This window comes from Marmota monax, unplaced genomic scaffold (genome assembly GCF_021218885.2).
Source record: "Marmota monax isolate L192 unplaced genomic scaffold, Marmota_monax_Labrador192_F-V1.1 WCK01_AAM20220418_F8-fsc00051, whole genome shotgun sequence".
Classification (NCBI taxonomy): Eukaryota; Metazoa; Chordata; class Mammalia; order Rodentia; family Sciuridae; genus Marmota; species Marmota monax.
Genome location: NW_026695202.1, coordinates 3,743,591 through 3,765,986, shown reverse-complemented (window position 1 = coordinate 3,765,986; position 22,396 = coordinate 3,743,591). Strand labels below are relative to the sequence as shown.

Below are 22,396 nucleotides of genomic sequence, written 5' to 3'. Positions count from 1 at the left end.
TGATGAATCCACTAAAAGAGAAATTAGGAAAACTACTCCATTCACAATAGCCTCAAAAAAAATAAAATAAAATACTTGGGAATCAATCTAACAAATGAGATGAAATACTTCTACAGTGAAAACTACAGAACACTAAAGAAAAAAGTTGAAGAAAACCTCAGAAGTTGGAAAGATCTCCCATGCTCCTGGGTAGGCAGAATTATTACTGTCAAAATGGCTATACTACCAAAAGTGTTATACAGATTTAATGCAATTCCTGTTAAAATCCCAATGACATTCTTCATAGAAATAGAAAAAGCAGTCATGAAATTTATTTGGAAAAATAAGAGACCCAGAAGAGCTAAAGCAATCCTTACCAAGAAGAGTGAACCGGGAGGCATCACAATACCAGACCTTAAACTATACTACAGAGCAATACTAACAAAAATGGCATGGTATTGGCACCAATAGACATGTAGACCAATGATATAGAATAGAGGATAGAGACAAACCCACATAAATATGGTTATCTCATTCTAGACAAGGGTGCCAAAAATATTCACTGGAGAAAAGATAGCATATTCAACAAGTGGTGATGGCAAAACTGGAAATCCATATGTAGCAAAATGAAATTAAACCTCTATCTCTCACCCTGCACAAATCAACTCAAAACGGATCAAAAACTTAGGCACTAGAACTGAGACCCTGCACCTAATAGAAGAAAAAATAGGCCTAAATCTTCACCACGTCGGCCTAGGATCTGATTTCCTTAACAAGACCCCTGAAGCACAAGAAGTAAAATCAAGAATCAATAAATAAGATGGATTCAAATTAAAAAGCTTCTTCTCAGAAAGGAAACAATCAATAATGTGAGGAGAGAGCCTACAGATTGGGAGGAAATCTTTACCACATGCACCTCCCATAAAGCATTAATCTCCAGGATATATAAAGTACTCAAAAACCTGAACACAAAAAAACCCCAAATAACTCAATCAATAAATAGGCTAAGGAACTGAACAGACACTTCACAGAAGAAAAAATACAATCGATCAACAAATACATGAAAAAATGTTCAACATCTCTAGCAATTAGAGAAATGCAAATCAAAACTACCCTAAGATTTCATCTCACTCCTGTCAGAATGGCAATCATCAAGAATACAGGCAACAATAAATGTTGGCGAGGATGTGGGAGAAAAGGTTCACTCATACATTGGTGGTGGGACTGCATATTGGTTTAACAACTATGGAAAGAAATATGGAGAGTCCTCAGAAAACTGGCAATGGAATCCAGCTATCCCACTCCTTGGTTTATACCCACAGGACTTAAAATCAGCATACTACAGTAATGCAGCCACGCCCATGTTTATAGCAGCTCAATTCACAATAGCTAGACTATGGAACCAACCTAGGTGTCCCTCAAGAGATGAATGGATAAAGAATATGTGGCATATAAACTCAACGGAATATTACTCAGCTTTAAAGAAGAGTGAAATTGTGGCATTTGCCAGTAAATGGCTGGAGTTGGAGAACATCATGCTAAATGAAATAAGCCAATCCCACAAAACCAAAGGCCAAATGTTTTCTCTAATATGCAGATGCTAATTCACAATAAGGCGGGATAGCAATAAAATGACATAATTTGTAACCATGAATAGTAAAGAAATATTTAAGCTAGCTACCTGAAGCTGAGTTCTCCTGAAGAAATTTTAGATCCACACACTAAAGTCAACTTGCCCAACTCTGCAGTGAGAAAGTAAGCCCAAGGTGCTCACATGAGGCCTTAGCTGCAGCAGAGCTGCCAGGCTCCCGACCCCTGTCTCCAGGGCACCTCCTCCCACTCCACGCCTACACTCTGTGAAATACACCCATTTCTGGGAGGGGAATGGGTGATATAAAGTTGCTTTCAACTATATCACCTTTTGTGCATGATACAAACACAGTTCAAATTCTTGTGCAGGGAACTCAGAAATCTAGAATTAGAACTAAATCCTAGAAACAAAAAATCTTCAGCAAATTCCCAGAGAAATCCAACACTCTGGGGCACAGGTGGTAGGGATCAACCCCCACAAGGCTGCTGCCCTGATGAGAAAGTCCTGGAAGACCTGGCTACGCAAAGCTTGTCACGGTTCCTGCAGGGAAGAAACTCCCCACGGTTCCTGTGGCCCCCTCCTCCAGCATGTTAACCTCCACTGTGATCGTCACAATCCCACCCCACCCCAAATACTGACTCCTGTACCTCCCTGAGCAAGAACCTGGATCAATATCAAAAAGTCATGCTCCTGGTTTTCCAATGCTGGGTTCTCGTTACATAAAAAGAATAATAGGTTGATCGACGATGGCAGTGGCAATGATGACACCAGAAGCAACCACTTATTTCACCTTTAGCCCTAATAACAACCCTTAAATCTAAGCATTAAATCTATTTTACAGATTACAAAACAGAGGCCACAAAGGGGAAATTAATGCCCGACCAATAAGTGAAAAAGCCTGAATTCAAATCCAAGGCTACCTGACTCCCAAAGGAGAAAAAGCTGTCTCAGGAGACAGGCTATTCCTGCCAAGAGGCTGGGCATCATCAGGCAGGACTGAACAGAGAGGGGATCCCACAACTGAGTGCATGGCTGGACAGAGCAGAGGCAAGTCTCCTGCCTACTCTATCTCTGCCCAGTGGTGACCACCCATCTCTACTGGAGATCTGCTGTGGACACACCACCTCTCTGTGCATTACCTGAACCCTGGCTATCCTTAATACTTCATATGGATCCTCAACTAACCATTCTGAGCCTCTGTGATTTCTAATGATCTGTCATTTCTCAAATCTTAGGCCCTCAAGACCTCAGTGTTTTACATGGACACACAGGTCATTCTTATTAAATACACAGCAATAAGATCCACAGTTTATTCAACAAGTCTAAACATATATAAAGAAACATACAGTACCTCTTGATTATTGAGTCGGGATGTTATTTTCCTCTAATCTTAAAGAGAAAAATCAAGAAAATTAAGTGTTCAGATATAAAGAACAAATTCTAATTTTCTACAAAACTACAGGCAGTGATAACATACACTTTTTTCCCAGTCTAAATCTTAGAGAAATAGCAATGAGAAACAAATTACAATAGTATGTTAAAAATAATAGAAAACAGCTTTGTGTGCAAAGTAAATATATCAATAGTCACTTAAAACTATGTATCATATGACAATTCATCACCCTTGTTGGTAAATCAATGTTCTTGACCATTAGCCTCATTTTGAGTTTCCTAGCAAGACACCATCCACGTGGTTGCAGTCATGTCTGTTATTCAGAAAAACTTCCTTAGCTCCAAAATTAGTAACTATAAAACTCAGAAAAGGGAACCTCATTTCATTTAATTATACAATAGGCAGTTACTTTTCCTTAAATCACCAGACTGCTTATTAGTTAGTCATCTTTATAGAAATGTACCTTTGTATTCCACAAAAACTCCATAAACCTATTTAAATGTCAGGATTAATTATCATACTGATTATTACTTAAATTAATAAGGAATTAAGACTACATAGAGCATAACCACAAATAAAAGCAAAATTTGCTCTGAAATTACTTTTAACATCTGGGTGACAATTTCAAGAAATGATTACAGCGATCAAATAATACTTACAGCGATCAAAAGGATGGCTCACTGAAACTACGTAACATGTAGACTGAGTCAAGCAAGCAGAAATGCAAATTTCATATTTTTCATAACATAAAAATATTTTGAGAAAGTAAACACAATGCAATCTTACTTTTTCGTACAGTCTTGGTTTGATTGGACACCATACTGACAGCTTCAGATGGAAGGCCAACATATACTCCTCCATAGTTTCTTTAAGAAAAGAATTCAGAACAATTTAAATGGTACTATATAGAGAGGAACCAAGAAAAGTACAAAGTACTTCAATTATCTAATTATTAAAATAACTCATGGTTTTTCAAAAGAAGAATTCAGAGTATTATTGACCATGGAAATATAACTTCTTTCCATGTAAAAAAGAAGCCAAGGTTCTGAACAGACACTTCTCAGAGGAGGACATACAATCAATCAACAAATACACGAAAAAATGCTCACCATCTCTAGCAATCAGAGAAATGCAAATTAAAACACCATCTCACTCCAGTAAGAATGGCAGCCATTATGAAGTCAAACAATAACAAGTGCTGGCGAGGATGTGGGGAAAAGGATACACTTGTACATTGCTGGTGGGACTGCAAATTGGTTCAGCCAATTTGGAAAGCAGTATGGAGATTCCTTGGAAAGCTGGGAATGGAACCACCATTTGACCCAGCTATTCCCCTTCTCGGTATACCCAAAAGACCTAAAAAGAGCGTTCAACAGGGACACGGGGACACAGCTACATCAATGTTCATAGCAGCACAATTCACAATAGCTAGACTGTGGAACCAACCCAGATGCCCTTCAATAGATGAATGGATAAAAAAAAAATGTGGCATTTATACACAATGGAATATTACTCAGCACTAAAAAAAAACAACAAAATCATGGCATTTGCAGGGAAATGGATGGCATTAGAGCAGATTATGCTAAGTGAAGCTAGCCAATCCCCAAAAAACAAATGCAAAACGTCTTCTTTGATATAAGGCGGGGGGTGGGGGGTGGTGGGGGGGTGGGACTCAAAACAGAGCAGGGAGGAAGAGCATGAGAAGAAGATTACCATTAAATAGGGTGCGTGGGAATGGGAGAGAGAAAGGGAATTGCACAGAAGATGGTAGGAGACCCTCATTGTTATGCAAAATTACATATAAGATGGTGTGAGGGGGAAGAAAAAAGAGAGAGAGAAAAACATGTCACAGTAGATTGGGTAGAAAGAGGGGAGGGGAGGGGAGGGAGGGATAGGAAGGACAGCACAATACAATAGACACTAGTATGGCCCTATGTATAAACGTGGCTGTATAACCAATGTGATCCTGCAATCTGTACACGTGGAAAAATAAGATTAAGATTACGTACCCCATTTGAATCAAATGTATGATATGTCAAGATCATTGTAATGTTTTGAGCAACTAATAAAAAAATTTAAAAAAAAGAAGCTATATAAGAAAACTATTGAATTAATGGAATTTTTAGATTTTTATTTGCAATGAGAAAGAAGAAGCTGGGATGTTATAAGTTAGTATGGTAATAAATATCAGTGGAGTAACATGTTACAGGTAATCAGTCAACAGTGATCAAGAATTCAGAGTGGTCACCATGGGATCGGCTGTTAGTGCAACAAAAACATTTTCTGCATGAGGAGATAAGCTATGAAATGAGAGGAGGGAAAGGTAAGGAGTAATGAGAGCAGGGTGCAGCCAACTGGAGGAGGAGGAGGAGAGAATGGGGAAGGCTGGGAAATGAGAGGAAGTCACCCCCGAGGAAGAACAGCCAAAGGCCACAGGCTGGCAATGGGCAGAGGCTGCGCACAAGACAAAACCTCAGTCTGCTGGAAAGAAGCACAGATTCTGAATCCTGGGCAAGTTCCTTTCCAGATCTCATGCTCTTACCTGTGTTCTGTGTGCCAAAGCTTCCCATGGACTCTGTGTTATTGGTAATGTGCTACAGAGTGTTCAATCCATGAGGTGTGGTCAGAATGATTAAATTAAAGCCAGGTGCAACACCAAACATACCTCCTCTTGTCATCTTCTGTTATCGATTCTTCTGCTCTAAAAGGTTAAAAACATGAGCAATGAGTCCGAGTCACTTGGTTACATGGCCAGAGACTTAATTTTTGGTTATGAGCGAAAAGGGATCAAGTTAGAGCCTGTGTTTTTTATTTCAAGCACTGCCATCAAGTATCTCTATAGCACAGTGTTTGGGCTCCATCTCAGTCACTCATGCACTAAAAACTTGTTAAGTTTCCACTTACTAAAATGTGCAACTCAGCAAATGGCAAAAAGCCCAACCACCAAACCAAATGGAAAACTGAAGGAAGCTGAGACTGGAGAGGGCACATGGCTCATCATGAGGAGGCCTGAATTCTCTTTGGCTATGCCATGGTTCCCACGGTGACCAAGAGGCTATGGGCCAGCAGCCCATGCCTTCTCTGTAAAGCAATGGGGTCGACCAGATGACCCCAAAGTCCCTCCCAGCCCTCACACCATGATTTTGGGTCTCTCATGCCAATTCAATGGCACAACTATGAGCAGTGAATGATTTCTTCAGTCCCAAAAGAATCAACACTAATTTAATTTTCTTTTGTCTAAAAACACAAGCCATTTAATACACACTACTACAAAGAGAAAGCAAATGTTTCAGAGGAAGGTCCTGGAGGACACCACTACTTGAGACCACACAGCTTTGTTCCCTGCATACAGGAATCCACATTCCCCCAGAAGTCCTTGGTGTTTTCTAAGAGGATTGGGAAGCCTGCCTTAAAGCCCCAGTCCACACACCTAAGTTACTTTTAGGAAAGAAAAAACCATCACCCCAACAAAACTCCAATGTTCAACACATGCAGTTCTCAAGAAGCAATCAGGCTGAACGCATCCAAACACCTGCATCGGACCTCTTGATTCCAGAGATGGTCTCAAAGTTGTGAACACCACAGAGGCACCTGTGTTTCCCTGCAAGTAGGCGTGGCAGTGCCTGGGGAACACTGGCCAGGAACCCAGCAGTGACTCCAATCCAGGGCAAATCCACCTTGAGATCTCATTTACTCCAACTAGGCACAGAACTCAATTATGCCAGACAATTATCAGCTTCATTTGCCTCTTGCTAAAGTTAAGTTGTTCTTTAATTCAGAAGTCTTATTGTATGAGAAGTGGTGTGATGTTTATTGAAGAAGTGGTGTGATGTTTACTGATGTGGTTTAACAGTGTTGTTCACTACTTTTAATTAAACTGGGTTTATAAACAGATAATGGGACAATGATGGTGACAAATTCACTTACTTTGGTCCTCAGTGACTAACAGCATCATAAAATCATTTGTGAAGCTATATAACTGAAGATCTGGACACATACAATGTCTCACATATCCATTTACAGCTACTCTTTTTTTTTTAAGAGAGGGAGAGAGAGAGAATTTTTCAATATTTTTTTTTTTTTTTAGTTTTCGGCGGATACAACATCTTTGTTTGTATGTGGTGCTGAGGACGGAACCCAGGCCGCATGCATGCCAGGCGAGCGCGCCACGGCTTGAGCCACATCCCCAGCCCTACAGCTACTCTTCACATTCAGTTACATCTATTTATTCTAATTCTTTTCCAGTTTGCCTCATTCTGCTTAAAATATATTTTAACTTTTCCCAAATATAAGAAAATAGTAAATTATTTTAAATCTATTATTCAATAGCCTAAAACCCAATCTGCAGTCCCTAGTATAAAATTAATCAACAATCTTACACATATAACTGGTGCACAAGACAAAACTGTTGATACTGTAGCTGTTGTATCTACTGAATAATAAACTAAGCTTTAGATACAACATAAAATCTCCAAAAATATCAATTATAATTATAAGACATCCATTCTTTTAAACCTTCAAAAAAATTGATATGGTGGCCTGTGTACATACACCCATGTAGATAGGGCTGCCACTTCACCATTCCTTCTACAAACAATTATGCTTAACTCAATTATGCTTAAGATTAGAGAACTGGGCTTTTAAAACGGTGTCATTGAAGAGTCCCTCCTGAGTGTCAGGCACAGCACAGGGACTTCACAGGCTTCAGTGCTATCCCTAATGACAGCTCTGAGAGCTCAGACCAGAGGAACCAGGTGCAGAGATCCACGGAATTAGTAAAGATCTAGACCAAAAAGCAAAACCAACATTCAAATTCACATTCTAATTCACACTCTGCCTCTATGGGACAAAGATGCAAAAGTCAAAACCAACTCCAGTGACAGCCTGGTAGCTTCTCCTCATGTGCAGCTGACTCTACATCACTCTGTGAAAGCTTTGAGTACCACCCCTACCCATGACCTGCTTGTGTGGTTATGCCAGGCACTTGGCTAATGCTATCATGATATTTCCTTTAATCCTAACCACAATCCTGCAAGACAGGTATTAGCCTCATCTTCAAAATGAGAAACTGAAGCTCTGACAGGCAGGCGGTGGGATCAAGGCTATAAAACTAATGGAGCCAGAATTCAAACCCAAGTTAGCAAGACTCCAACGCTTGCTCTCCCCAGCTTCCTGAGCCCAGGCGAGTTTGTATTAGAGAACACACACATGCCCCAGCTGGATCTCCCCAGTTTATATCCTCTAATTTAAGGAAAGGGGGGACCAAGAAGGTGGGAGAGTCTGAGTCCACGTTTCACTAGCATTAGAAGAAACCTCGAACAGCCGCCAGAAACCAGCACCCTTTGCAGATCTTTTCAAATTGCTACGTAACTCCTTTTGATCCAGGTTCAAGGGCTGTTCTGATCAGAAGATGCCTTAGGTCTATTCACCTGGACACTCAGGTCCAGACTGAGGTTAAATCACAAAAAAAAAAAAAAAAAAACTGATTGATCTAAACCAAATCTCCTTATGGGAGAATAAATCCCAGCCACTGTTTAGCTGCCTGTAGAGAACCAAATGCTGCCTGCCCTGCCCTAGCCCAAGACAGCAGTGTCCCACCAGCTAGGGTGACAGGGATCGGCCCCAATAGCACAGACCAAAGCATAAGGAAGAAGAAATGGTCTGGCAAGCAGCAGTAGATTCCTGGTAAAAGGAAGGCCCAGAGATGTGAAGCCAAAGTCCCCAGGAAGCAAATGGAATTTCCCCAAGGTTATTAGGTTTTCAGGCTCTAGATGGGAGTCCAAAAAATGGACCGTCTGGTCTCTCTGTGGGTAAATACTGCTGCAGTGCCCAAGAACAGCCCAGATAAGAGGTGGATGAAGAGGTGGCAATTAACATCCCAGAGCGGGAGTGGACAGGTTTGGACTTCCAACAACCACCCTGCTGGACCATCAGAGAACACATGCCCAATACCTGGCCCCTTCCGATGTGATGACAGGACTCTCTCTCTCTCTCTCTCTCTCTCTCTCTCTCTCACACACACACACACACACACACACACACACACTAATGCACATTCTGGTGTGGAGGACTGACTTCCTAAATGATGAGAAAAGAGGACATTATCCTAGGATAGCTTCAAACTGGTGTGTTAAATTTATCTTAGTGCTCATCAACTTCGCAAGAAACTCTAAGTCTTCAGAATTCCAATCCTTGTTCTTTTCTCCTCACAGAACTCCATATTTTGAAAGATTCTCTTATCAACCTGCATTAGTAATTCTTTTTCTAATACTTTCTTAGGTTAAGTGTCAAAGCAAGAACCTGATGAGCCTGAATAACCAAGGTACCCACGAGAATGTGTGTACTTAAATCAAAGGCAAATAAATTTCAATCTTGGTTACCTGTGCACGACATGGTAAGCACATGCAGATTTCTGCCAGGTTCTGGAAGGAGTTTGTGGCCCATCTTCAATGCTGAGGATCCAGGATGTCAGGCTGGGAGCTAGGATGGGGCCAGAACATCCACAGCCCTGTCCGCTCCAGGGAGCCAGGCTGACCCTCGCTGAGGAAGTGATTGCTTTTCTTTTAGCCCAAGTGGGAGGGCAGGAAGTGTATGGCTTGCAGCTGTGACTGCTAATGGACTGTGATATTTGTCCCCTAAACCAGTGGAGGAAGCAGGAAAGACGAACAGAACATGGAACCACACTTTCACCAGCTTTATGAGAATACAGCCACTAAGGGGGAGTCCAGAGGGTTCTCGGACACAGACAGCACAGATCTATTTCCTGCCAGGACCAAAACAGAACAGTAGGAGTAGAGAATTAGACGACTTCACCTCCTAGAATCTTCCCTTGGAGAGAAGAGCCTGAAGACGGAATGATCCCATGCTGGGAAGACAGACCAAGTTCAAACAAGACCAGTTCACAGTGGAAGAAACAGAAAAGGGGCCAAGCTGCTCTGCTGCACTGGATGACTCTCGGGAGTTGATGGGCCCCAACATCTCTACAAACTCCGCTTACCCATAATCTTGTCCCTTAGAAAAGGAGCAAGCGACACATATCAGCCAGGATAAACCTGCTAAAGCATAATCCACTTCTAATCATGGCCTCCTGAGGGGAGATGAGATTTGGGAGCCAGTATCCAGACACCTGCAAGCAGAGGCACTGTGAAAGGAGGAAAGAGAGGCAGGTGTGAGAGAAGGGACTTGGGAACAACAGGAGTGTCCCTTCATCTAATATAAACGAAGAGGAAACTTTGAGAATACGGCTTATCCCAAGAGAACCAGAATGCAGAGTCACAGGCGATAAGGGACCAGGCACCATAACCCAAGTCACTAAAACCAACAAGTAACAAGCAAGTCCCACAAGTTTCCCTCCCACTCCTCTCCCTGGCTCCAAGGATTGGGATTCATCAGGACTTCTCCAATTTCAATTTCTCCATCATGGAGCCAGAGGCTGCAGCCAATGGAGGAAGAGAAACCAGCACAAATCCGTTCTGGAAAACCCCACATGGCACACCAAGGCAGTCTGCTCTCGCTGGGGGACCTAGGCTGCTGCCCCTCCTCCACACTGTGCGGGGACTCTGAAAACCACACCCTTTTTGCCACCTGGTTCCCTTTAGGTTCTACCCACGGGGGTGCAAAAGGGAGGACAAAATGCCTAAGGGGGAAGGGCTGCTCTTCCCAGCTGAGCCTGCTCTTCTGTCAGCACCACCCAGCCCACGGCCCCGCCCCCCAGCCTTCTTTCACAGGGTCCTGGTCACTACAGGTGGGCGTGCAGCGGCCATCGTGTGACCTCACCTGTGACTACGGACGGGTGCCAAGTTAGATCTGACAGCCCCAGCTGGTGCTGCCCTAAGTGGCCTGGGCCCCTCCATCAAGACCCTGACAGGTCAGCAGCGGGCAACACGCTCGACTCAGAGCCTGCGTCCGTGCTTCTCGGAATCCCAGGCCCCCAAACTCCTCCATTTCCACAGCCCAACCTCTTGCCTTGGTGGCTCCAGGCCGGTGGGGGAGGGGGGACAGCTACTTCCTGCTGTTGCTTTCTGCATCACCTTGTCTTCCTCTGACCTTCCCGGCCCTCCAGGACCTGCTCACCCAATTCCTCAATAGCAACTTCTCGCTGTTAAAATGGCGCCTCTGGCTCCCACAGTTTCATGATGGCTTCTCATTATGGTGACTCAAGTCAGGTTTCTGGCCCCCGGACCCAGGGTTTTTCTTCTTGACAAATATGTGTAGTTTTATGTTGAGCCCCTGGCCTCCGCGCCTCTGGGGTCCCATCATGCCCCGTGACATAAAGAACCCGTGGTGGTGGCAGCATCTCCCCTGTCACGGCTGCCCTACCCACGGCTGCCACCTCAGAGCTTCTCTGGATCCTTCTTTCACTAACTTACTCCCAGTTTCCTGGGTGCCTAAGGGAGGGGCATGCCCTGTGGTGACAAGCAGGTCAGAGTGACTCAGGTCAACCTCCCGTCTCAAGCTTTTGGGTTCCTCCCTCTCCATCATACCAGGAAAGCCCTAGCATACTCCTCCCCAGGTTAGAGTGGAGGTCCGTGGGTCTGTTTCAGCAACCCAGGAAATGAAACCGTTCGTGTTCCACCCATAAACCTCAACTATTCAACCAGAGTCCCTGTTCATCACAACCGAGCTAATAAATTAAGTCCAATTCAGTATACACTCGTTCCTGTTTGGTCTACACCCTGGGAATCCATTCCCACATATTCCCTAGGTCTCCAGGGACACCAAGTGTGACACCTGCCATGACTCTGCAGCGTGAGCTCCACCCAGGGCAGCCCTGGGGGCATCCGCTGCAGCACAGTGAGCTCCAGCCATATTTGGGGGTTGGTCCCCCTACTGATCGCTCTCACTTCACACACAGGTCAGAGGGCGACATTGATTCTTAGGCTTAAGAACCAGCAGCACAGCAGAAGCAGGTGCTGAGGAGGGTAAGTAGGCATCCTAAGCAAGGCGACCCCCAGGTGAGGGAGACTAGCACCTTCTCAAAGGCCCTGCCAGGGAAACAAAGTTTCTGGCTGGCAAAATGGGGAAAGAAAGTCCGTTCTTGTCATTAGATTCACCTCAGTTCTAATTTAGGCCAGTCTAGTGCTCTTGAGATGAAAAGGGAAATTGAGGAGGCTACAGTGGCTGTCTCTTATCTCACTAAAGGGGACACACACACACACACACACACACACACAGTGGAATGAAATCTAAAGCAGCAGACAGAAAACCTTTCCATGTACCACAGTTTGGGGGTAAATTTTGGTTTGTACTGTTGGTGCTAAGGGTTGTGTCCCGGGACTTACATGTGCTAAGCGGTACTCTACCACTGAGCTATATTTCACACGGCTTTAGTGCTCTAAGATCAGGAGCACTTGCCCGGGACAACTCAAAAAAGTCACATTCCGAAGCCAGGCACAGTGGCACACACTTGTAGTCCCAGAGGCTCGGGAGGCTGAGTTCAAAGCTAGCCTCAGCAACTCAGTGAGACCCTGGCTCTAAATAAAATATAAAATAGGGCTGAGGATGTGGCTCGGTAGTTGAATGCCCGAGTTCAATCCCCAGTACGCCACCCACCTTGATTTTTGTCTTCCACAGCTAAGCAAAGAGTAAAGGGAGGAAAGGAAGGGCATAAAGAGGCAGGGAGCCTGGCCTTTTCGGTACTGTGGTGTAAGCAACCACCTATTGGAAGACTTCTAAGGGCCCAGAAAGGCCAAGATTTAATATAGTTTCTCTTTACCTGTTGACTAAAGACACAAACTCAAGTTATCCATATCCGCTAAGAAGCCCCAGAGTCAAAGAATGGGGAGGCACCCCAGGGAGAGAAGGAGAAAACCCCAGGGAAGAGCCTGGGCCAAGAGCTGGGTTCGAGAATGACGTCAGTCAGCACCAGAACCAGTCTCAGCAGGAAGACTGAGTTCTCTGGCCCTGAGACTGACAGAGGAAAGTCATTTTCAAGGACTTATGTCAGCTCCAGGGAGTAGCCCATCCATTCTCTAGTTACACATGAGCACTACTCTGAGAACAAACCTGTGTGATAGACTTTATTTTTCCAGAAGGCATATGGCTGAACTCCTGGTAAATGCTCTCTCTGGTATCAAGACCATATTCCACTTCTGGTCATATACATCATTTGAAAAATGTGAAGAATGTGACGTAATATTTGAAAATTTTTAAGAGTGAGCTATTTTTTTTAGATATTTATTTGTCTTTAGTTGTAGTTGGACACAATATATTTTATTTTATTTTTTTATGTGGTGCTGAGTATCAAACCCAGGACCTCACTCATGCTAGGCGAGCGCTCTACAGCTGAGCCACAATCCTAGTCCAAAAGTGAGCTATTTTTTTAATCATAACCGCACACCATCTTAAGGAGAAAAAAAACTTCTAAACCACAAGAACGATTCCTAAGAACCATGGAACATGTCTGAACCATCTTGGACCAGATTTGAAAAATACACTGGGCATTTAATTAAAACAGGTATCTTCCTGGTAGCAAAGATTTAGCTTCTTTTATCAAATAACACCATGTTCAAGTAGAAAAAAAGTGTCAAGGTTAAATGCACCAACTGAGGATCTTAATCTCTTAGACTAAGATCACAGGCTTCCAGGGCTCTGACTCAGACTCGGGGTCACAGCATCAATAAAAATGTTTGCAGAAACAAATAACACCGAAGGCGGAAGGACCTCTGTGACTCAGATGCCCCCATTTCTACACCTCAGTTGATAGTTTAAGCGTGACTCACTCTCACAGAGTAAAACAATGGCGCAGTGATCCATCTTACCAACACTGACCTGGCACCTGGCACCTGGCACACCAGGAAAAAGTAAAGCCAGGAGAAAAATGAAAAGTGATAATGCAATCGACCAAGGACAGCCACTGCAGCTAAGGTGACAGATGTCATCCCATTAATTCTTCCTGAGAACCTGCTAAGCCAGCAGGGTGCTCTTTTACCCCTCTCAGATCGAAGATATGGATCCAGAGACTCCAGGTAATTATGCCCCTTTCCACTTCATACTTATCTTAGAAACTTTTCCTAAATGAACCAGAGAGACTGAATCTCTCCTGAACCATAAATAAGGTCTGATTTCTTTTGAGTCAGGGTTCTGGAAGGCAGGCTGCCTCCAGACCTGCCACTGACTGCAGGTGCTCACCCCTGGGGCAGGTGGCTCTACATTTAATTCATTCATTTCTTCACAATTTCAAAACTTTATTAGACAATTATCTTTCACTCTGTCTCCTTGGATGAGCTACTTGGCCAAAACTGGTCCCTTTCTTTCTTCCAGGACGTATTTCTGGAGAACATAAGTAACATTTACCACGAAGAATGCTTTCAGATTATCCTTTTTGTCAATGATGAATTTTGTACGTGCCCATTTAAAATCAAACGTCTCTATGGAATACCTACACCTTTGATTATTTTCATTCTGTCAATAAATAATTATCACTTAACACAAAAAGAAATCTTATTCAAAGTTAATATATCAAACATAAGCTACTACTTTTTTCCTCTCCAGTAACACATCAAAGTATTTCCCATCATCATATTTTCTTAGTTTCTAGGTTATATAAAATAAATATTCCAAGTGATCCAAAGGTTTCAAAGGCAAAATAATGGAACCATGTCATGTTCAAGAACAAACACAGATGACAAACTTTAGATGGCAGTCAGCCACTCCAATTAACATTTCCAACTCGTCCTAGCTACGACTTGCCCGAAAATTCAGAAGTTCTCACTTGCTTTGCCTACCACAACCAATGTACTTATGTGGCAAAGGCATGATGCATTTCTAACTTATTCATCAAGAAAAATGTTCTAAATATAGAGCTATTCTTATCAGATCTGCTCTAAGAAGCAGAAAACACTCTGTCGTCTTTCCTTTTCCCATATTTGCAGTGCCACTGAAGAGGCTGAACTTATTTTGATTTGTGAGTTGTACAGATTTAATGTGGAAACCTTTGGAGAACATGCACGTAACTCCGGGCATCTATTTTTTATATAGCTTTATTGAGGCAAAATTGAAATACAATAAAATGCACATATTTAAAGTATACCATTTGATCAGTTTTGACATGTGTGAAAACAATACAATCAATATAAAAAGCATTTCCATTTTTTTTTAATTTGAAATCATGCAGACTGTGTTTCCTTCATGATTTATTACATTAGAAATCAATCACCTTAAGATATATAGAACCCCACTCCCACATGTCAACTACTTCAAAATTAAGTGACACGCTTATAACTATCTCACAGGTCAAGGAAGAGAGCACCAGAAAAGTTAATAAAAAGTGTTATGAACTAAGTGATAATACAAGCTTAAAATATTAGAATCGCTGGGATGGAACAGACTCAGACGAACATTTATAACTTCAAGTACTAGTATCAGAAAGAAGCTAGAATAACAATCAAATTATTTTCAAATTAGGTAGTAGGAAGGAAAAAATAAGAGTAGAGCAGCATTGTATGAAACAGAGAAGAAATAATACAGCTAAAAGCTGATCAAACAAGTCTAATCAAGAAAAAAGCAAGAACACAAAAATTAATATCAATGGAAAGAAAGCTATCAAAATAACCCTAAAGATGTTAAAAACATATTAAGGTAATATTACAATTGCATGCCAACAAATGTGATAGCTTACATAATATGATCTACATAAAAGAAGGATTCATGTGCTACTAAGAAAGTATATTAAATCATCAATGGATGAAATATTCTATATAAGTTTGTAAAGTCTAAATTATGAACTGCATTTTTTTTAGTTCTGTAGTTTCCTTATTTAGTTTTTGTTTGGAGAATCTATCCAGTTTTGACAGAGGTGTGTTAAAGTTACCTAATATTATCGTGTTGTGGTCTACCTGATTTCTTGACTGAGAACTAAGTTTGTTTGATGTGCACACATGCTCCATTGTTTGGAGCGTAAATATTTACAATTGTTATGTCTTGTTGATGTATGATTCCCTTAAGCAGAATGAAATGTCCTTCTGTCCCTTTTGATTAACTTTGGCTTGAAGTCCACTTTATCTGATACGAGGACAGAAACCCCTGCTTGTTTACAAGATCCTTTTACCTTCAGTCTGTGGATGTCTTTGCTATGAGACAGCATGTTGTTGGATCTTGCTTTTTAATCCAATCTCCCAGTCTTGTGTCTTTTGATTGATGTGTTTAAGCCATTTATATTCAATGTTATTATTGAGAAATTATTTTTATTCCCTTCCATTTTGATTTATTTCTGGTTTTTACTTTGAATTAGTTTCTCATAGTCCTTCCCTTTGCTGGTTTTCACTTTTATTTTTCAGTTTTTCTTCATGAGATATTTTATTGAGAATGTTTTGTAGTGCAGGCTCTCTAGCTGTGAATTATTTTAACTTTATCCTTTCATCATCAATTCTGAAGCTTAATTTTGCTGGGAATAGTATTCTTGGCTGGCATCCATTTTTCTAGTCATCTATTTTTGTTATCATTTGTGACACTCATTTGGAGTAAGTTTGTTAATTGACAAATTTTACTTCCATTTACACTACAAGTCTCCAGATGAAAGTGTCATCATTTAATTTTCCTTGTTTCCATGGTGACTTTTGCTTCTTAGGATGGTTCCAATCAAATCTACCAATAATATATGATTTTTGACTAAATTAATGTCTTACCATTAACTGGGCCTGTTTGATCTCATTCATTTCTTCACAATTCCACCATTTCTTTGGACGTTATCTTTTAAACTGTCTCCTTGGATGAGCCCCTTGGCCAATACTGGTCCTTTTCTTTCTTCCAGAGTGTTTTTCTGTAGATTGTGGGTAATATTCACTTCGAAAGAATGCTTTCAACTTTTCTTTGTATGGAGGCAATGAATCAAGAGCTAAACTGCCCTTCTTCCCGCTTGCCCATCTTCCTCCTCACTGTTCTCCTGAGGAGCATGGTTGGCTGTGGAAGTGTCATCTGCTTAACAAAGGCAGGAACACCCTCTCCATCTCCTTAGAAACCTCCATTTTCCCTAATGGCACCACTGTTCTCCCAACCTCAAGAATATGCACCCTGTTTTCCTAACACCCAGTATCTCCAGACTCTTTGATATTTCAGATGCAACCAATTTCATCTGCACTCAAGAATGCTCCTCTTTTGGGTCTCGCCCTGCTACAAAAACCCCCAAACCACTGAAGAATTTGGTCCTACCCCAAAGTTGGTATTTCTAACCATAACTATCTTTATACCAATTTTAAAATTCATAAAATAACCATCCAGCCTCTCATGTTTTGCTGACCTCCCTTATCTTAACAACTTTTTTCTTTTTACTTTTACATAAATCATGAAATGGTTAAGCTTATTTTTTAAACTGCCTCATAACTGTACATATTGATGGGGTACAGTGTGACATTTCAACACCTGTATGTGATGCACGATGATTAAATTAGGATAGTCAGCACAGCCGTGCCATTGATCATGTCCCCGTGGCTCTCCAGGGGCTTAGCTCCTGGAACTACTTCACCCCATCTGATCAGGACTTCCTTGTGATCTTGGACTGTGTCTCTGTCTCCAGTTCATACCTCCCTCCCCATTGCTCCATCCACAGCCCCTCGGCCTCCCCTCCCTTTCTCTGATTTGTGTTCTCCAGCCCAGCATTTCAGCAGCACCTGCTGGTCACCACCCAGCCCTCCATCCGGGCGTGACCTGCTTTTCTCTCTTCTTGTTCCTATTCCACTGGGTCTCACCTAAGGAAGATCTGAACAGGTGTGGCTTCTAACCACAGCAGGGTGCTCAACATGCTGTGTCTTCTGCTATTGGGTATGCACGACAGAGGCTCTGGAAGTCTTTACAACAACCCTTCAACCACCTAATGATTTTATTTACCAGAGTAACAAGCGTGATGCCAGGCATCACACTAGGATACTGAGATATGGAATCTATAACCACCTGAGCTTTGAGCTCCCACCTGAGCTCTCTGCATCCCATCTCATTCAGAACATGAAGCAGCATTACCTTCTCCATCAGAATGGGTACAGAATGAGATAACGTAACCAAATGCTGAAATTTAGTATCTGGCACGTGGTCCTCAATAAGGATTAGCTACCAACATAAGAATGCCATTGACACTGATGAAGATGACTGCCCTGCACAATTATTATTATAATTTTATATCTACTTATACTAAAGACACAGCATCACACGGGTAGTACGGGATGGATGGAATTTTACGCACAAGCCTCCCTGCTTCCAAAATGCAAATTTTTTAAATAATACTTCAACCCCACCCTCTTTCCCTTCAGAATACAATCTAGCCTCCCACTACACCAAGGAGAAAAGAACCCATCAGAGACTCTTAGGTTTGTAACAACGAGGGAACAAGAAGGGGTAGAGAGGGCTCAGTGACACAAGAGCATGAAACATGGAAAATTCATACAGACTTCCAAGGAAAATTAAGATTAGAGAAGCATAACTTCATTTTCAATAAGACAGACCGTCAATGTGTTTTATGCTCGTTCATTTCAAGATATCTTCCTCTAAAGCTGTTATCTTCTATAACAATAAAATGGCTTTGTCAAGAAAGGAATCAATGAAATGTCACTTTGTAAATTTTAAATGAAAAAAGTGCTTGAATTATCTCGTTTAAATCAAAAAGATGTGTTTTTTAATTTTCAACAACAAACATTAAATTTTAGCTAACTTATTTGACCATTTCTTATTCAAAACATATTCATAATATTCTTACAAATACTGCTGAAAGTTGAGAGATTTTTTTTTTTTAAACATGAAAAGTAACCAATATAGACAAAAAGCTTTGCTTCTGCCTACCTAGTTACAGTTGCCCCCTCTTTTGGTAGCAGCAATCTGATTTTTCTTTGGGGAATCATCACAAGCTTTGCGCAGGGTAAGGACCCAACTGGCTCCAGCAGTGGGGCACATGACCAGAGCCTGGCCAACGAGAATCCCACAGTCTCCTGGCCTTGACTGATTCAGAGGAGGCACAGTCCCACCTGGAGGGTCAGAGTGTTGCTCTAGGACTTCAGGGGAAACCACCAGGCTGACAAGAGGCAAGCTGGCAGGTCAGCCACCACTTGGGGAAAGCTCCTAAGGATGAAGCCCAAAGCAGTCAAGCAGAGATGAAAGAGTTTCTTCCTGTCCTTTGACCACCTGGATCCAGCTGTGACTAAAGCCAGACCCCCGGAGCTTTTCCACTACACATGCCAATAAATTCCTTTTTTGTTTGTTTGTTTAAACCAAGCTGGGCCGCTGCCATTTCCCAAAAATATCCCAACATAACCTACTGGTGCCAAATAGCTAAGATAATTCACTGAAATAAAATAAAAGCATGGCTGATTTTTGCAGGATTGTAAAGCAGCCAAATGTCATCATGTTGCTGCTGCACTGTGGTTTAAAGACACAGGGAGAGAGGCAAAGGAGTTAAGCCTGCAGCACGCCATCTCTGTTTTCTCCTCTCAAGCCAATTTCAACATCAACCTCTACCTTGTGTTCTCTCCCTCCCCAACCTGCCCTCAGCTTTTCTTACTCTCTGGGTTCCTTCTCTCTAACCCACAGATACACCCAAGTCTCCTCCACTTGGACTTCAATGTGAAAAAATCATCCATACACAACAATTAGGCAGAAAAAATAACAAAAGAATTTAAAGAAATGTCAATGATGACTGTCTCTGATGGTAGGATAACAGCTGATTTCAAAAAAATATTTTTCTGGGGGCTGGGTTTGTGGCCCAGTGGTGGAGTGCTCACCTAGCACGTGTGAGGCCCTGGGTTCACACTCAACACCACATAAAAAATAAATAAATAAAATAAAGTTCAAAAAATTGTTTTAAATATTTTTCTGTATTTACATTTTCCTGGTATTCCTTTTATAATACATACACGTTTTTAGATTTAGAAAGATTGCTACCGCCATCTTTCCCGCCGCCATCTTTCCCACCCCTTACTGGCAACTTCATACAGCAAAACACAAGGCATCACCCTCCCCACTTCCTCCCTCACATCCACTGTGACTAAGTTGCTATTCACTCCACTCAGTTAAAACCACTGTCCCCCAGGAGACCAAGGTGGCTACCTTGCACCCAAACATTTCTCTTCCTCCTTCAGCCACTTGGCCTTTCTGGATTAACAGCCTTCATTCCCTTGGCTTAAGTCTGAACTGCAGTGTCAGCCTCGTAGGCTTCTTTCCTTTCCTTCCTCGTTAATTCAATAAACCTTACCACGTCCCCTCTCATGTGTCTTGAATGGACCACCTCTTCTCCTTTAGTAGCAGCCATCTGTTCACTCGCCTCCCACAGCCTCACCTCCCACAGCCTCACCTCCAAGCCTCCTATGTCCACACCCCTTCTCCATGTCACTATCCCTCCTCTGGGAGTTACTGCCCTAAACCCAAACACTATCTCTAATGACCCCTGAAAGCATACAAAAATCAAGTTCCATTACTGACTTGACACCAGAGGCACTTCACCAGCTAGTCCCAGCCCACCAGCCTTGGCTCCCACCTCTGCCAAGCCTGTGTTACAGGCTCCAGGGGGAGCCAGCTGGGCAATTGTGCCCAGGAGACATTCTACTCACACACCCCGGGTCCTTCTGCACGCTTCTTGCTCTGCTCTGGGCTGCCGTGCCCTCGCCCTCGCCCTCCCCCTCCCCCTGTAAACCCCGGCTCATCTGTCAAGACCCACACCAACATTCATTCCGACTGTTTTCATAATCAGCCCTATCACACTATATTTTGGTCCCAGTAGACAGTGACCTACTAAAATGCAGCAGAATCATTTTACTTGTTATTGGATACTGGCCTCATGCCTACAGAAAGCAGGCAAATGAACAGGAAAAGGGAGAGAAGAAACTGCAGACCTCCTCTCAAAACTGATGTTTTAATATAGACTAAGGGAGTAATTATAGTATTGCTGGCTTCAAAAAATAACTACAATTCTCCCAAAAGACTTTCGTGTGGTTCGTACAACATAGTAGTTGGCCAATTTGAGTTCCCCACTCTTGCAGCATCTATTATACTACTGGGGTCACTTCTTTGGATTTCAAATCAGCATATTTGGATTTTTTAAAATAAAAATTTAAATTTTTCATAATAAAAATGTCAAACTGTCTTAATTTCTTAGCTCCTCATTCATTCATGGCATCACCAAATAATGCTCTGGTTAAGATTTATAAATCTAAAGCTTCTTCTTTTAAAAATCTGTGTTTGAATATACCTTTTGTGTACAGAAAAGTAATACTATAGTATTCTTTAACCTTTTCCAATTATATCTATCGCATTTATTTTTTAAAGAATCATTGATTTAATAAAAACAACTTTTAGTTATAGGGCATTGAATGAAGTGTAATTACAGAAAATTTAAATCTGAAGATTTCAGAATTTTAAAGTAGTGAGGTGACATCTCACATCCTGAAGTAGTTAATCCTGTTGACAAAACCATCAGTAAATTCTTTAGGCATTTGCATTCCTCTAAAAGAAAGAGGATGCATAAAATCGCTCTCTTGTTAAAGAGAAATGATGGAACCTTCAACAACTTTTTACCAAACGTTAACCATGTTCAAAGTCTGATACTAACAACCCCAGAGCACAACACAATGGCAAGGCATTCCACCCCTCCAAGTCCCGAGGGAAAAGACAAGAAGGTGGACAACGGCAATGCAAGCCCCACCTGAGACATCACAGAGAGGGTCTGACATGCTGTGGCGGGTGGGAAGGGAAAGATTCTATACCCAGCAAGAAGGTTCCAGGAAATTCTTCTTGCAAAGAATAAGACGTCAGCCCTGAAGAACAGGCAGCATATTTACCAACAGAACTGGAAAAAAGAACATTTGAGGCTGGTAGAGTTTGGATGAGTGTCCCCCAAAGGCTGGCATATTAAAAGACAGTCCTAAGCTGGCGCTGCTGGGAGGTGGTGGGCCTATCAGGAGGCAGGGCCTACTGGGAGGTTTTAGGTCACTGGGTGAATGCCCAGTGGGATTGTGGAACCTCAATCATCCGCTCTTTTTCTCTTTTCTCTCTGCTCTGGCTTGAGATGTGAGCATTTTGCTCCAACATGGGCTTCCTGCCACTGTCATCCACGCCACAAAGTGATATAATCATAGGGTGGCCCTCACCAAGTGTTCTAGGCTATTCAAACTTTCAATCTCCAAAACTATAAGCTAAATAAACTTTTTTCTCTTTATAAAGTTAATTTCCTCAGGTATTTAGTTCCAGAAATGAGAAGTTGATGGATAAATGGAGGACAGCAAGAAACAGGGAAAGTAGATTGAAACATGAGTCTCTAGAGCGGTCCCCTTAAACAGTCCTGGGTTTTCTCATTGCCAACTGCCACCTCCTTCCACACCATGCAGTCAGCCAGCTTACAGCTACTCCCAAGGGATTCTGAGCTGAATCCTGTGGGCAACAGACATAATGGAACAGTTCTGAGCAGAGATCCTACAAATACAGAGCTTGAGGAAAATTAACGTGGCAACAGCATACAGAAA

At 42.2% G+C, this 22,396-nt stretch overlaps 1 protein-coding gene across 6 annotated transcripts in view; it reads right to left on the bottom strand.

Annotated features, from left to right (window-relative positions):
* The window catches only part of CUNH12orf75 (chromosome unknown C12orf75 homolog), a 42,509-nt gene that overhangs the window by 6,476 nt on the left and 13,637 nt on the right, over nucleotides 1-22,396 (bottom strand). For 2 of the 6 annotated variants that reach the window (XR_009225408.1, XR_009225409.1), the window contains 3 exons: nucleotides 5,506-5,664; nucleotides 3,750-3,829; nucleotides 2,922-2,959 (listed from right to left, as the gene is read on the bottom strand). Coding sequence is in view for 2 of the 6 variants with exons in the window: in XM_058574253.1 (XP_058430236.1) it covers nucleotides 2,929-2,954; nucleotides 3,750-3,829; nucleotides 5,629-5,664 (142 nt within the window). In the remaining 4 variants the exon portion in view is untranslated. Of the gene's footprint in view, nucleotides 1-2,921; nucleotides 2,960-3,749; nucleotides 3,830-5,505; nucleotides 5,665-9,343; nucleotides 9,457-22,396 lie in introns of those variants that run through there. The other 4 variants (XR_009225411.1, XM_046429753.2, XM_058574253.1 and 1 more) reach the window with 4 other exon arrangements.